General features: G+C 41.1%; 1 protein-coding gene across 2 annotated transcripts in view; it reads left to right on the forward strand.

The window, feature by feature from the left end:
• BVES (blood vessel epicardial substance) overlaps window positions 1–12,529 on the forward strand; it is a 33,948-nt gene extending 21,419 nt beyond the window's left edge. For both annotated transcript variants that reach the window (XM_063329868.1, XM_063329867.1), the window contains 3 exons: window positions 1,309–1,476; window positions 4,668–4,809; window positions 12,225–12,529. In XM_063329868.1, the coding sequence (XP_063185938.1) occupies window positions 1,309–1,476; window positions 4,668–4,809; window positions 12,225–12,349 (435 nt within the window). In that variant the 3' untranslated portion in view covers window positions 12,350–12,529. The remainder of the gene's footprint in view (window positions 1–1,308; window positions 1,477–4,667; window positions 4,810–12,224) is intronic.
• Window positions 12,530–16,057: the final 3,528 nt, after the last annotated feature.

A 16,057-nucleotide genomic window follows, 5' to 3' on the forward strand; every position in this document is an offset into this window, starting at 1 on the left:
ATCCACACGGATGCCCTGGCAGAAGGGAAGGGACAGGAGAGCAACGTAGACTCTAAAATCAGTGGTTGATGTCATATGTTCCGGTCAAACACTAGGCTTAACGCCAAGGAGGGAGAGTGGTCTGGATGTATTCGTTGCACGGCGGTGAGGCGTCCCGCGGCACGGCCGCCCTCTTGGCACTGCCTGTTTCTCTCATAGGCAACCGGCTACAAATGGGTCCCTTCCGAAGGGAAAAGGCTCATGCCTCGACTTCTGCCTGCCTTAAAAATTATTTCAGTCTGGTGCGGTGTGCAGCCTTCGCTCCTGAGTTGTGCTTGTTGCTGCCATAGGAGCTCTCTCAGCGTTAACATTGTGAGAGGGCACGGATTCAGTCTTAAGGACCCCATCTGCTGGCAACGCTGGCAAATTCTTCCCCAGCCTGCGTGCTCGTATTGCAGACGGCGAAGTTAAAACCCACGCATACGTGACCGTTTCCCATCATTTCTTAGGCTTTACGTATTTTTAATTTTTTCAGGAGGTCACGTTAGCTTGCGATAGCAGAGAGCACCTGGTTTCTGTGTAGACGACTGACTGTCCCTGGCAAAACCCGCCGTTGAGTATGACGGAGCGGCGCAGGTTTCGGTGTGCCCTCTGCCGGTGCGGGGGGATGAACCTGGCGGGTCCAGCCACCCTGGAGAGGGTGCCAGCTCCTCTGTAATAACTATCCATAGCTGAGTTATCAGTAACTGAGCAAACGGAGCCTTAGCTCAACTGCTAGAAGGTGGTACTTTTAGGATCAGCGGGGCTGATAGTGAAGAGAGAAAGGTTAAACTTTTTAGTGATTTTTTTTTTTATATTAAAAAAAAAAATCTTTGATGGAGACCTTTGGACTATGCCACTTGTTCCTGCTTGGTGACAGCGACATAAAATAAAACCAAGCAACACGTAAGTCTGTTGGGATGCGAGTAGTGTCATCACTGTAGGACTGACTTTATATGTAAACCTTCCCTAATGTCAATGCTTTCACAGTTTGGGAACTTGTGAGAGATTTTCCCCTATTATCTCCCCCCGCCCCAGGTTTGCTGCAAAACAAACTGGTGATGCTTATCGGTTAAAAATATGATGCTAATAAATATCTGAGATGTTTTACATTTCATAACTATTGCGTTCTAAGAGATACAAAATAGTTTTATGGCTTTAAGAGTTTTTTTAACTGGAGGCGCAAATAACATTCTATCGCTTATTTTAAAGCATGTTTAAATGTGCTAATTTAAAATCATTTTCAAATGTGCTAATTCTAAGCATGTATTTTCTCATGTATTTTCTCAGGTCACCATTATTGCAGATGATAACTGCAAATTCCTGTGCTGGTCCAGGGAAAGGCTGACTTATTTTCTGGAAACTGAGCCATTTCTTTTTGAGATCTTTAAGTATCTTATTGGCAAAGATATTACAAATAAACTCTACTCATTGAATGACCCGACCTTAAATGACAAGGTAAGCAACTGAAGTTCTGTTTGGGAATTTTCCTCCCCCACACAAATGCATCGTTACTTCAATTTTAAATCCTCTTAGAGCACCTTTTTTTTTAAATTCTTGCTATCAGCTGCTGAATTCACATTCATTGCCTTCTAGTGCCAAAGCGTGAGTCAGCACAACGTCTATCGGAAGCAATATTGGTTAAAGTTAGCACGGTAACGTGCAAGAAAGATGAATAACCGAGATTCAGAACTGATCCACTAACACAACTATTTCTAGCTAGCTAGACATGATGGCCGATACCTAAAATAGGTGCTTCTCCCTGGATAACCTTTCTCATTAACAAATGGATGCCTTTGTACAAAGAAGCTTCAGGGTTTCTTCTCAAAGAATTTGCTTGCTGGGGTCAAACTGGGTAGTGCTGGTTGCCAAGAAGAATAATTTCAACATGTGTTGAGGGTTGCAAATACAAAAAGCCCAAAAAACCAAACCAGTTAGATTGATACAAGGTAGTTAGCAGAAGGAGGCATGAAATGCGTATAAAATATAACTAAATATAAATATATATAAAATATTCAGTGCTCCGAATATACCTCATTCTTCTTTGCATGTAGATTGTTTTACGTGTCATGGTTATCTAGGTGTAGTCATGGATATATTGATTATCTTGTTTTACTTACATTTTGTCGTCTTAGTTACATGGCTTTTCAAGATTTGGACAGTAACTTGGCTGCTGGTGGTTTGGGGGTTTTTTATTATTTATGTAGTGGCTGTAGGGTTCTCATATATAATTTATTTGAAGAACTTTCACCATCATTTATGAAAAGCTTTATAATTTTATAATAACAGTATTTTTGTATTCTGTCTGTATTGATTTAACTCACAGAAACTCAGAGCAAAAATCCTTCTCGTCAGATTGCCAATAAACATCTCGTATATAGGTAAAATAGTTGCTTCTGCAAAGTTGTGAATTTACTAGAAAATGATCCAAAAGGAATGACTGCCACTGCTACTGTCCAATAGGCCTGACTTGTCATGTCTTCATGGCTAATTAGACATTGTAAGTTTTCTCAGTTTTGTACTGGCTATAGAAAGCGAAAAGAAGGGACTGTTGGAGAAACAATTTAATAGCAGTAAAGTACTGCTTATTCTGCCTTCTGGTCAGTGAAATAGAGGGTTACACTGTCTTGCAATCAGATCCTCAAAACTATTTCGGATCTCTGTTTTAATCTTAATAATGCAGTAAGATAAAAGTGATCTAGCAGGAATGTACCATTTATAAAATACATCTTATAGAGTATGTGGTTAAAGCTGCTTTTTTTTTTTTAATGAAAGTAATTATAGCAAAATGTTCTGTAGTAAAACCCACATCTACATAGACAGTAAGCTGTTCCTGGAGTATGGCATCTGAAAGGAACGTGTAGCAATGTGCCTCCTGTGTGCGCTGAGGATTGCATTCAGACTGCCTCTCCTGGGAGACTGCTCTTCTCAACTTTGTAACTCGTCACCTTGCCTTTTTTTCTCCTCTTTTTTGCTCTTTCTTCTTTTTTTTTCCTTGTTTTTTCTTGTTTTCCTTTTTCTCTTTTTCCTCTTTTCTATTTTCTGTTTTATTTTCCCTCTTTTCTTTCCTCTTTCCTTCCCTCGTTTTCTTTTTTGACATGTGGGTGACAGCATTAGGATGTCATGCCTAGTGTACAGTCATCTGCAATACGCTTGACTTCCGGCACTGTAGAGCTTCAGCACTAGTATAGATATTTCTTGAAATGGAAGTATAATGAAGTGCTCATTGTAATGTTGTAATTGGTTGTTAAAGTGAAAGGTCCTTATCATACCTTCTTATCAAACCACCAAACTTCACCCCTCCTTTGACTTCACATCTGCACGCTTTAACTTCAGTTTGTACCAAGTCTTTATCTTTAGTGACAATAGTCACATGATTTTAAAATTATTGTAACTGTTTCATCACAGTAACTTTTGCAAATGTATGTTACAAAAATTAAGAGTGAGCTTTTGGGAAATTTGTAGTACCTTTTTATTATTCCTCAAATGAAAATCCTGTTGCACAAGCCCTTCCTACATGACATAGGGCAAGAACCGTCAAATAAATTCTCCTTCATTTCCCCATTGCCAGCACCTTGTGCATCTGTCACTTCTCACAGGCTGCATTGTCAAATATACGTATTACTGGTGTCTTTAATGCTTCTGAAGTGGTGACGATCTCAACAGAAAATGCTGTAGTTGATTTCTGTACACAGGGGACGTACAAGAAACGACAACTAAAAGAAATTCAGTATAGATTATTCATCATCAAGATGGTAGTAAGAAGATAAGAATATCTGTTCACTGTATGTTGGAAATCAGAAAAGTATCCATTTATTTGTAAGGAACCCCATGATTTTCTCGTACCTAAGGAGGTTTTCACTACTGTTGGGAAAACAGTCATTCCTCTCCACGTGATAATTCCCAACTTTTAAAATTCAGTAAAGTCAAGTTATCGGTTATGCTTTTGTCATTGATTACAATCTTTCACATACAGCTAAAACAGCATTCTGACTTGCAGTAATACTTAACAAGGTACAGTCTATGGTTTCATATAAATATTATAGTACAAAGTCTTCTCAGGAAGACTGCTCAAAGGAAATGGAAGCTCATAAGGCCGTTTGATAGGTGGAGGATAATGTTTATGTGATGCATTTAATCTGTCTTCAGTACAATCAGGAGCCCAATGGTCATCTACTAGGAAGGAATGACATTCACCGATTTCTAACCTGATGAAATGAAAAGCCAGGAAAGTGAACAAATTTCTGTTAAGATCCAAATTGCTAGCAAGGAGGACCAGGCTCATCATAAAGGCTGTATTTAATTACAGACCATCATACCTAAATAATGAATTACCAAATAATAAAAATCAACCTTTCTGTAGGAAAATACGTGAATTGTCCAGTGCAAAGCAGAGTTAAAATTCAGTAATAATTAATCTGAGGTGTCATGCTTGTCAATCTTCTGATTCCAGTATATTACTGGCATCTTCTATTTTCAGTTAAACCAATTTACACTGCATAGAATTTTCTGTTCTGACCGGTTTCTTGATCTGTGAATAGTCGTAGCTGAGACCAGAGCATCTACTCCAGAGGAAATAATTATTTTCCGTTTTTATTTCAATTTACTTGATACCTTTTTTAAATAATAATTTTTATTTTTTTTTTTAGGCTTCAAAAAAGATTGATCGACAGCCTAGTCTTTGCTCACAGCTCTCTGTGATGCAGATGAGAAACAGCATGGCCAGCAGCAGTGACAGTGAGGATGGCTTGCAGATGTTTCTTCGGGGGACTTCCTCTGCGTCCTCTCTTCGTGAGTGCTCAAAGTAGCTCATGCCAGTTTCGAACACAGCTTGGTTGATCGTTAGAGATGATTGCAGAACTCCTGTTGCCCTGAGTGGGAGCAGACTGTAGCTTTTTGGGTGCCGCTGTACATCAACTAAGTGGAGGGACCTAACTGTAGGGAATTCATAAGATGCGTAAGGCTTTGTATGCTGAGTGAAGCTGCCTCATGTAGATACTGGCAAAAAAACCCCGGCATGTATTGTAATAATTTTTGGCATAATGTTAATGTGTAGACATAATGTGGAATGTTTATCACAATGGGACAAAACTGTGAAAGTACAGTGCCTGTCACAGTAGTATCTCCTTTGGTCTGTGACTGGTGCTCGTAGAAATTAAAAACCCAAACAAAACTTTCCCTCAGCAAGTCGGTGCTTGGTATTTCCTCCTGAGGGAGTTTGTATCGGCAGAGTCTGGAGAAGTGTGGTGTACAAGGAATGTTTTAATGCCACCTGGAAAAGCTCCAGATATCCTCTCAGGCTCTCCTTCACTGTGCTTTATATGACAGGAGTAATAGAGAACAGATGAAATGAGGGAAGAAACCACATGTGACATTTTTTCTTCTACTCTTGGAATATATTCCTTTGTAGGAACCTTCTAAACAATTCTTTGTAGGCTATTGTTATTTTTTACTTTTAATTTTCCTGGATCTCAACTTCAGCAGTAGCCTGAATTCTGAAAGCAGCTTTTGAACAAAAAAAAAACCCAGAAGATGCTCAGTTTTATCGTTTGGCTTGAGTTGTTTGATCATATAGGATTATTTATTTTGATTTGGGAATTATTATTCATTAGTAATTAGAATTCAAATATACGAGGAAAAAAAATCACTGCCAGTTATTTATTATGGTTAAACTCTCTACTAAGCAGACAAAGTATTTTAAAGTATTTGTATTTTCATGTTTAATTATCTGTTTTCCATTGTGTTCCTCACAGTTCCCATCCAGGAACTCCTTCAGATTTGGAGGGCGTGTCTGTTTTCACTCTTTAACATTGGTATAGTCTGCATGCCCAGATAGATGGAAGCAAAAGCCTTGCTAGTGTTTCACCCTACTAGAATATCAAGGGTGACACCTGGAATATAGTTTGATGAAAATTCCAGTGTTTTCTTTATTTCTTCTCTCTTCCCTGAAAGGACATTTAGAATCACAGAACAGTTGAGGTTGGAAGGAACCTCTGGAGATTGTCTAGTCCAACCCCATATTCAAAGCAGGGTCAGCAAGAGCAGGTTGCTCAGGGTCATGTCCAGTCAAGCTTTGAATGTTCCCAAGGTGGAAGACTTCACAGCCTCTCTGGGCAACCTGTTCCAAGGCCTTTACCACCCTCATGGCGAAAAAGATTTCCCTTATTGCAACTCATGACTGTTGTCCTTTGTTCTTTAGTGCATGCCTCCGAGAAGAGTCTGGCTCTGTCTTCTTTATACACTTCCATTAGGTAGCCGAAGACAACAGTAAGATCCCCCGAGAGCCATCTGTTCATAAGGCTGAACACACCCAGTTCTTGCAGCGTCTCCGTGTACGTCATGTGCTCCAGCCTCTGACCATCTTGGTTGCTCTCCACTGCACTTGCTCCAGTATGTCCATGTCTTTCTTGTTTGGGGAAGCACAAAACTGCACACAGCACTCCAGATCCTGTCTCACAAGTGCTAAATAGAGGGGTTTAATCTCTTCCATTGACCTGCTGGCTATGCTCTCGCTAATATGGCCCAGTATATGCTGCTAATGTGGACCAATGTATCGATGGCCTTCTTCACTGCAGGGGCACTCTGCTGACTCATTCCATTTTGTGTCCACCAGGACCCTCAGCTCTGTTTCTGCAAAGCTGCTTCCCAACCAGTTGATGCCCAGGCTGTACTGCTGTGTAGGTTTGTCATGTCCCAGGTGCAGGAATTTGCCTTTGTTGAACTTCATGTGGTTTCTGTAAGTTCTGTTCTCCAGCCTCTGAAGTCCCTTTCTCACTAGCCACCCTACCCTCTAGCCTATCAGCAGTTTCCCTCACTACTTGTCTGTTGTCTGTGAACTTGGTGGGAGTGCACTCCATCTCATCATCCAGGTCATTAGTATATTGAACATTATAGGCCTTGGTATTGGCCCTCGAGGGACACTGCTGGTAACCAGCTGCCAGCTGGGTTTTGTACTGCTGTTCGCCACCCTGTGAACTCAGCAGTCCAGCAAACTGTAGTCCATATATCCAGTCCATTTCTCGCCCATTTGGCTAGAAGGATTCTATGGTAGACTGTGGAGGGCCATGCTACAGTCCAAGTAAACAACATCTGCTGTACTCCCTTCATCCACAGAGCCCATCATCTCACCACAGAAGGCACAATCTGCCCATGGTACATCCGTGTTGGCTATTCCCAGTCACCTTCCCGTCCTTCATGTGCTTGGACATGGCTTCCAGGAAGACAGGCTCCATAATCTTCCTGGGGACTGAGGTTAGACTGATAGGCAAATAGTTTCGTGGGTGCTTCTCCTTGCACTTCTTGAAAATTGCCATGACAGTGGCCTTTTTTTCTCTCCCCTGACTGCTGTGACCTTTCCAAGATGATAGTGAGGGATCTTGCAATCGCATCAGCCAACCCTCAGCACGCTTGGATGCAGCCCATGTGATTCCACAGTCTTGTGTTTTTCCTGTTGACTTCAGTGGTTCTTAACTCAGTCCTGCTTTCCTGTAAGTCAAGTATCACTGTCCTGGTCTCTACCACTAGACTCAGAGGCCTGGGAGGCCTCCAGAGAAGCTTGTAAAGTTAAAACCAAAGCATAAAAGCTATTGGATATCTCAGCCTTTTCCATATCCCTATATCCCATGTCCCACAGAGCCATGGCCTCACAGTTTCCCTGGTCTTCCTTTTGTTGCCAGTGTATTTGTAGAAGCCCTTCTTGTTGCCCTTCACTAGATCCAGGTCCAGCTGAACTCTGACTTTCCTAATGCCATCACTGCATGCTTGGGCCATGTTTCTGTATTCCCCCCCAAGCAGCTCATCCCTGCTTCCACTTCGTGTGTGTGTGTTTGAGCTCTGTCAGGACTTTCCTGTTCATCTATGCCAGCCTTCTACCACGCTTGCTCAACTTTCTGTGCATTGGAATGGACTGTCCTTGTGTTTTGAGGAAGGTGGCCTTGAAGATCAACTGTCTGTCCTTGGGTCCCTTTGCCCTTGCAGGCCATGTCCCATGTGTTCCTGCCAAGTAGATCCCTACGCAATCTACAGTCCCCTGTCCTCAGATCCAGGGTTGTAATTCTGCTATTTGTCTTGCACACTTCTCAGTATCTTAAATTCCACCAGCTCCTGGACACTGCAGCCAAGGTTACCATCAGCCTTCAGCTCCCTGATGAGTTCTTCCTTGTTCGTCAGTGACAGGTCCAGCAGAGCACCTCCCCTAGTCGGCTCATCGATCACTTGTTTGAAGAAATTATCTGCTACGTTCTTCAGAAATCTCCTGGACTACTTGCTCCCAGCCCTGTTGACTTTCCACCAGATACTGGGGTGGTTAAAGTTCCCCACGAGTACCAAGGCCTGCGATCATGAGGCTTCATCCAATTGTCTAAAGAAGGCTTCCATCTACTTGCTCTTCTTGATCGGGCAGCCTGTAGTGGATACCTGTCATGAAGTCTCCTGTGTTGGTCTGTTCTCTGATCTTTACCCATAAGCTCTCGACTGACTTTTCACCTCTTCCACAGCAAAGCTCCATGAAATTGAAGCCGCTCCATTGCACAGAATGCCCTTGGACAAATTTGCACACTCGGAAGCCTGAAAGAAATTGTAAAACTGTGTTTGTGCAATTAGTTAGAATTAAAATTCTCTTTCAGGCTTAGCAGCAAAACACTTACACCAGTATTTTGGCTTTGGGAGAAAGCCATCTAAATGCATGCCATGTTCAGCTGTAATTATGTTAATCCCTACGATGCATCTGTGCTTAGCACATACGTGAGAAATACACTTTTCCTCTGTTGTACTTTTCCTTGGTTTGTGTACCGTATTTTCTGGTGTGTGGGGTGTACCTTCCCCAAAAGAGGGGTTTAAATGTCTTTTACGTTCCAAAATTGCTGAGTCCAACAGCAGTTGGTGTAGTTGATGCTGCCCCTGCCAGCACCTCGCTGGCATCATGATGTGCGGCCGCAGCCCCCCGAGCCCAGTACTTGCCTTTTGGGGAGGCAGGGGGTCACCCCTGCAGCAGCGTGTCACACACCTTGGGAAATGCCGTCCTTTATTTCTCCTTTGTTTTTTGACTGTGTTAGTTATTCCTGGGTACTGTCATTGCTGATGAGGGGGTTGCTACCAAGGTGAGCTCTGCTTAAAGGTCTGTATTCCATGTGGATTGTGGCCATGTATGTACTTTTTCTCAGATCAGAGGGAAACTGAACAATTTTAATTTTTTTTGTCTGTTTTTTAAGATTCAGTATGAGATACACTGAGGCTTACTGTCCCGGTGCTGTTCCCCTGCATCCTCCTTCAATCATACATTTGTTTATTAAAAACCAAAACAAAACCCCGACACCAAACCCAGAAGATTTAGTGAGGAACATATGGAAATTACAAACTTTTTTTTTTTTCATTAGAATAATACATTAATAAGAGAAACTTGCCTTTACAGGATCTCTACAGGACTGTCTTGTCATTGCTAGGTGATCGATTGTTGTGTGGACAAAAGCTTCCTATTACAAATATGATATTTGACTACTACAATTGAAATAAGTTTTATTCTCCTAATTTCCATATTCTCAAAAAATTTAGCATTTATATTTTTGCATAAACCAAAATTCTTAAATCGTGCTTTTATCTGTGCTACAGCCTTGACTCCTTTCCTCAAGAAACTGATACAAAGCTTTTTTCAAAGTGTTTAGTAGCGAAACAGTGAAAAATACTAATTAGTAGGTCCCAAACTACGATTACTAACAAAACTGTGTTTTGAATTTAATTAACTAAGAACCCAACTAACTGTTTGCTTTTATATTAAGGAAATAACCAACAAGAGTTCTATAATGCTTACGGAGTGAGTCGTTTGCAGCATGATGTTTTCTGTTGATAACATCACATTAACTCAGCAGGCATCCTCAAAAAGGTATTAAAGTGGGATTTGTTTTTCACGTGGTACTTGTGCTTGCCATCCATGATCCATCTCTATGTAATTTATTCGTAAATGAAATTGATGCATCTCTTTTTCCAAAATTTGAGCTAAGCAGAAAGAGTTCAACCTGATTCAAGGGTAGCTTCACCTAACTTTTATTCTCTAAAAAACATTTCAGTATTAGTTTCTATTCAATAATTCTATTGCTTGATAGTAATTAGTATACTTGTTAGTGATACCATCTCTTTTTCTGTGCTGCTTGGTTTAAATCACTTGGATTTGCTGGTCTATGCATCTGTATTTGCAAACTTCTAAGCTAAGCAGGAATGTAGAAAGGTTGCGGTTTGGTAAATGCTTTTATTGGTATTATCTCCATTGTGTGTGCTCCCTATGTCATACCCGGCTCGTGGTTAAAAGCAGGATTGGATTTCATGGGAAATGCATTTTGATAGGCATTTGGGCTTAGGTCCATGAGGGAGCGCAGCAGAGGAGTGAATGGACGGCCTGGGTTCAAGGTCTGGCTCAGTCTCTTGCCCATCTGTCCAACCCTGGAGAGGGGCATCGGGAGACAAGTGTTTTTGTATTTGGAGAAAATAAGGGCACGTCTTTGAACCAAACAACTTGCCGATATTAGACCTTATATTGGATCCTGTTGAACAGACTTACAGCTTCTTAATTCTGATTTCTGGAGACAACTAAGCCCTTTTAAACAAAAGAGAACCAGTCTAAAATGGCAATAAACTATACTAACACAAAAATCTAAAAGAAAAGAAAGCTGAAACTGTAATCCAGCATTTTCAGGCATCCTTTCCTCTCTCAGTGTAATTTGTTGGTGTCTCCCAGCAAAGCCAATTTTATACCCAGGTGTACCCGCAAACCTTGGGTTTAGACAATTAAATGATCTAGTCATCACTTGCTTAGGCCATAAAAACCCATCTGTGTGAAAAGAAGCACTTAACAATTCCAGTATTTCAAAGTGTGTCTGAGTAACCCTTTAGCATGGCAGTTACAGCAGTTTTTGAATGTCAAAAGAAAATACTAATACATTTTTAACATGAAAAGTTTCGAAAACCTAATTCCAAACAGCGTTTGTGTGAATGTGATTTAAAACTGCAGCAATACGATAACCCGCTGGTCTTGCCTGTAGCTCTGTTTTGTTCTCTGTGTAACACATGCAGCACAACGGAGTCCTTCATAAATAGGCTTCCTTAGCAGAGCACTTTAATGTGTATCTGATAAACTTCTTTTTTTTTAAAGTAATAAGAATGGCCCTGCAATAGAAGTGTGTTATGACTATCAGTATTTTTTTCAAGAAAATTTGAATTTTTAGCTTGTATACAGACAGTCTGTCAGACAGGACCACTACCTCTTGCGCTTTTCTTCTCGAGTGGTATTTCAAAGGTATCTCTAATCTTTTTGGTCATCAAATGCCAGCTGTTTACAACCTTGTACCGTTGTGGTGGTTTAACTCCAGAAGAGGGTACTGAGAGGAAACAAAAGTCCCAGGTGCAGATGCCAGTTTCAGAGTGAACAATGGAAAATAATCCTGTTTGACTGCTGTCAGGGGAGTTCTGTGGTTTAACCCTCATGCTGAAAGTTTAACTAGAATCGAGGTAACTTGCACAAAACCTCTTATTTAATGTCTTACCAGCAATAGCTGTGGTGTGCGCTCCGCTCTGGCAAGCTCCGTGAGTTGCTGCTTTTCTAAAAGATTGTCTCGGAGCAACGCGATCGCTCTCAGTCAAAAGTTACGTGGCCTTCACCTGGCAATCTTGTTTTCTCTGTGGTTGTTTACGGGGGTATTTTCCATAATTTTAACACTGGCATGCTTCTAAGGCAGTTAGGGCTGTGATCACGTACCCACCCGAGGTTTGCCCGGTACACCGAGGAGTTTTTTTTTCACAGCCAAGGCAAGTGTGCAAATGCACCCACCTTTCGTATGTGAATGGGCAGCCACTCGTGTTGTCATTTGTGGAGAAGAATTAGTAATGGTGAGGAACCGATGGCCAGGGACACAGCGTTGGGCACCTCATGCAGTCAGGATTTGCACTGAATTTGGGGAGAATACTGTGCCCGTGGCCGGCCACAGGGATTGAACCTTGGGAGGCTATGCCAGGTCATAGCAGCGTGGCTGTCCCATGTCTAGGGTTCTCTGACGCCTGGGGCCAAAACAACAAAGAAACCCTCTCTTACAAAATCCTCTCATGAGGGAGCTAGGACAGGATCGTCAGATTGAGATTGTGTACGCTTTGTCACAAACAGGTGTATGTTGAGCAGGTATGTGCTGTTAAATTAATTGGTCATTTCTCTGTAACTGTGGCAGGCCCGGGCCGGACGTCTCCCTACCTGAGAACTTCGGCAAAAATGAAGCCAATAGAAGAAAGCGTTGAAGATGACGTCTTTGAAGCACCGTGTGCTGATAAGCTTGAACTCCAGCGGCTGCCTTAAACAGATGTGTCCTCAGGCATATCAGGGCTTGTACAAAGCTCCGGTGCAAGAGGAAGAAGTTGAACTTGGGAGGAACCTGAAAGCTAAAACCACCTCTCCGTGTTTGAATTTACCACCGCGTATGTCAGTGGCTTCTAGATGGAAATGTCACATTTTATTTTACTTCTAAATAAAAATTAAAAAAAGAAAACAACTTGCATGGGTTTTATTTTTGTTTTCTGGACATGGGTATTTGCTTTATTTTTACTTTGATTCTTGCCATTGTAAATTTATATTAAGTGGCTAACTAGCCTGAAATTTCTGGAGGCTTATTCAGTGCAGAATATTCACAGTCTCATTTCTGTGAGTTTCTTGGAAGCCTGTATCTTAATGTTTTTCAGTGGGAGATTTTGAAACTATCTTTCCAAAGCCATCCTGCTGTTGTCTACCATCATTGTTGTGAGAGTCTCATGGGAAATAGTACACACGTTCTTCTGCACCTGTTGGGAGGTATTTGCCTCCAATTCTGGCATTTACCAACCTGACTGCTTGACTCTACAATTGTAATAATGACTTTTCTTTCCGCCCCGCCCCCCAAATATTTCAATTTGACATTGCCTTTCCAACCTTAACTTTTTTTCTTCTTTAGGTAACGGTGTTACCCTGAAGCCTGTGTAGTCTGTTTTCCTTAGTCTTACCCATGGAATGATTGAGCTGCTCCGCATTAACCTTTCCACACAGCAATATGAGTGGTACAAATGACACTTGATGTAGGAAATTCAGTTCAAACCTCAAAACTGAGTAGCTGCCAGTGCAGTAAAACACAATCTCATAACAGGAGGCATCAGGAAGCCTTTATAAGACGCGCTTGTAGCAGTCCTGTCTGTGATACGTGGAGACGCGTGGATGGTAACTCTCCCGTGCTTTGACAATTCTTGAAATTTGTTATGCAACAAATAATGTGTTTTAACTAAACATAACAGAAAACAGATACTATTCCATTTATTCAATTGCACAAAACTCCAATACATAAAATACTAGAAGTTTGGCATAAACTCTCAAGCAGTCAGAGGTGTCAGGGGCTGGTTTTGCTCTGTTTTCTGTCACTCCATTTTAATTCTAAAATTTACCCTGAAAAAGCGTCTTTGAATCAGCCTGCGTCTGACTTGTATAACCCTTTTATTCCCTCAAAAGCTTGTGCAATATCAAAATGTGCAGATAAAGCGATGGGAAGTTTGACCTGCATTGTCAGCAGTCCTGCTTCCGTGAATTTAAATTCAGTGCTTAATATTACATCAATATATCTTGTGGATCAGTCAGTTTTGCATTATTAAAAATGTTGCATGGAGGCGAGACATCCTTACTAATTTTTGTAAATAGATGTAAAATATCTTTATGCCACACATGCAAAAGAGAGCACATTGGCTTCTGTTGGAGTGGATGTAGTTTATCATCTAAATCTGATTTAATGTTACAAAAGTCTTCGTAGGTAGAAAATAGGAAGTCTTGCAGCTGTTGGCACAAGTGTTAGTTGGAACAGCTTTCAAACCCACTGGTTTGATAAACCAAAATGACAAGTAGGATCAGTTGTGAGTCTACTGGGGTACAATGGATTCAGCAACTAAAACGTAAATGCATATTTAAAATGATGCCACATTTTTAGTAGCTGACTGTCAAATACTAACAACTGAACTAGATTACACCATGAACAAAAATACAGTAGACAGCAAGAAATATATGAATATGATAGAAAAAATATGAAACACTCTCCATGCAATAAAATGCACACCAAAGGAGAAATGTATCCTCATAACTCCAGCAACCGCTTGGTGTAAACATATAGACTTGTTTGAGTTTTCTGATGTCCTGTTCCTTTTAATAAAAAGAAGAAGAATTGCAGAACATTTCAATAGAATAAATTATAGAAATACAGGCTTATTTAGATTGAGATCTCTGCAGGCCGTCTGATCCAGCCAGTCGTTCAACAGCAGGGTCAACTTCCAAATGAGTGGAAATGTCATAATGATGGAGACAAAACTATTAAGAAGTGCTGTTACAACAACACAGCTACGTGCAAGGATTTCATGTCTAAAATGCTTACCTTCTTCTTGGATTACAGCACAGACAGACTTTGTAAATAAAACAATTCGATATATTTTTGCAGGTCGAAAGAAAGCTCTTCCAAGTAGTTCATTATCAAGCTGTGTCAGTAACACGATGGTGAGAGACTCGCAGATCGGTGGGTGAAGGCTTCCTTGCTCCCAGCAGCACCTTCAAGCTCTGCGTAAGAAGTGACGTTTTACTCCCATTCCAGATAGAATGGTCCCTGTGGGATAAAACATGTCAGCAAGAAGGGTGCTGCTGCATGGCTATTAATGATTAGAACTAAAAAAATCACATAACAAACTCATTTGGCCATGCTGAAAATACGCAAAACTCCCTCTCCTCCTTCCTGGACTACAAACAAAAGATCTTTTACACAGAGAAAGCAAGTGCATCATTGGTTCGATGTCTCAAGGACAGTGGCTGTATCTCTGAGGTTGCCTCTTGGCTACTGGGAAGGTGAGAGAGGAAATGGGAATTATTGTATTAATTTACTTATGAGGAGATATAGGAAGCCATGTCCTTGTCCTGATGTAATTTTCCTAAACTTCTGCTGTTTTCGAACTCCTTTAAGGAGGAAAGCCAAGCTGGTGGAATAGAGCTCGTATAGTTTAGCAATAACCCGAAAACCCAGAGTGGCTGAAGTAAAAACAGCAGTTTCCTTTCTGCTCCTTCCCTCTCCAGCAGAATAATTTCTCGTGTATTGTTATCAATTCAAGCAGTATTCAATGCCTGGAGAGATTGCAACTCCTGAACAGAATTTGTCTTAAAAATCCTGGGTGGGGGAGGGGGGCGGGGGGGCCCTGCAGGAGCAGAGCTTTGTGTCCCCCTTGTGTACCCCAGCTCCAGGACCATAAACCTCTCCGCTGGGAAAAAGAACCAAGCCATCTTTGAGCCTGCAAATTGTCACACATGCTATGGATACCACAGCAAATAACACTGCAAATAATGATACATCACTGTGACAGTCTACCAGAAACAATATATGAACATTACCTAAAAATACATAACTGGAAATTTTAAAATTCCCGATGAATGGGTAAAATTAATAGCAAATAAGTTTACTTATAAACACAACTTGCAAAATCTGTTTACCTCTGCTCCCGTTGTTTCAAATAGAGTTGTTACGGAGATGACAGAAGTTAAAATAGGCTGTAGCCTGCTTTTCTGTATTGAATGAGGCACCCTTTCCATGGCTGTTGCAGGAGGGAAGTAAAAGCATCCTGTAATAATTCAGATTTAAAGGAGTGTTTGTGTGCATGGGTAGAAGATGGGCTGTAAAGCCAGTTTTCGCTCATTCCAAGGTGTGACTAGTAAATCAAACATAAACCAACATATGCCTTTAAGTCCTAATATCACGTTCTGTTCGTCATAACTGCTACTATGCAGCAGATGTGAATTATACTAGCAAATAGTTATTTTTACTAACCAGAATGCCTGGGGGGGGGGGGGGGGGGGGGGGGGAAGGAAGGTACTTAATCAAAACGTGGGAAGTTTTTATATTTTGTGATTTCAAATTCTTCAGTTCTGTGATTTCGGTCCATTTATATAGATACCGCAAAACACATATGGAGTACCGTGTTTGTTAGGGAGACTGAATTAAAAGGCATTAATCGTCTGTATGAA

The sequence above is a fragment of the Chroicocephalus ridibundus genome, chromosome 3, assembly GCF_963924245.1.
Source record: "Chroicocephalus ridibundus chromosome 3, bChrRid1.1, whole genome shotgun sequence".
In the NCBI taxonomy this organism is placed as follows: Eukaryota; Metazoa; Chordata; class Aves; order Charadriiformes; family Laridae; genus Chroicocephalus; species Chroicocephalus ridibundus.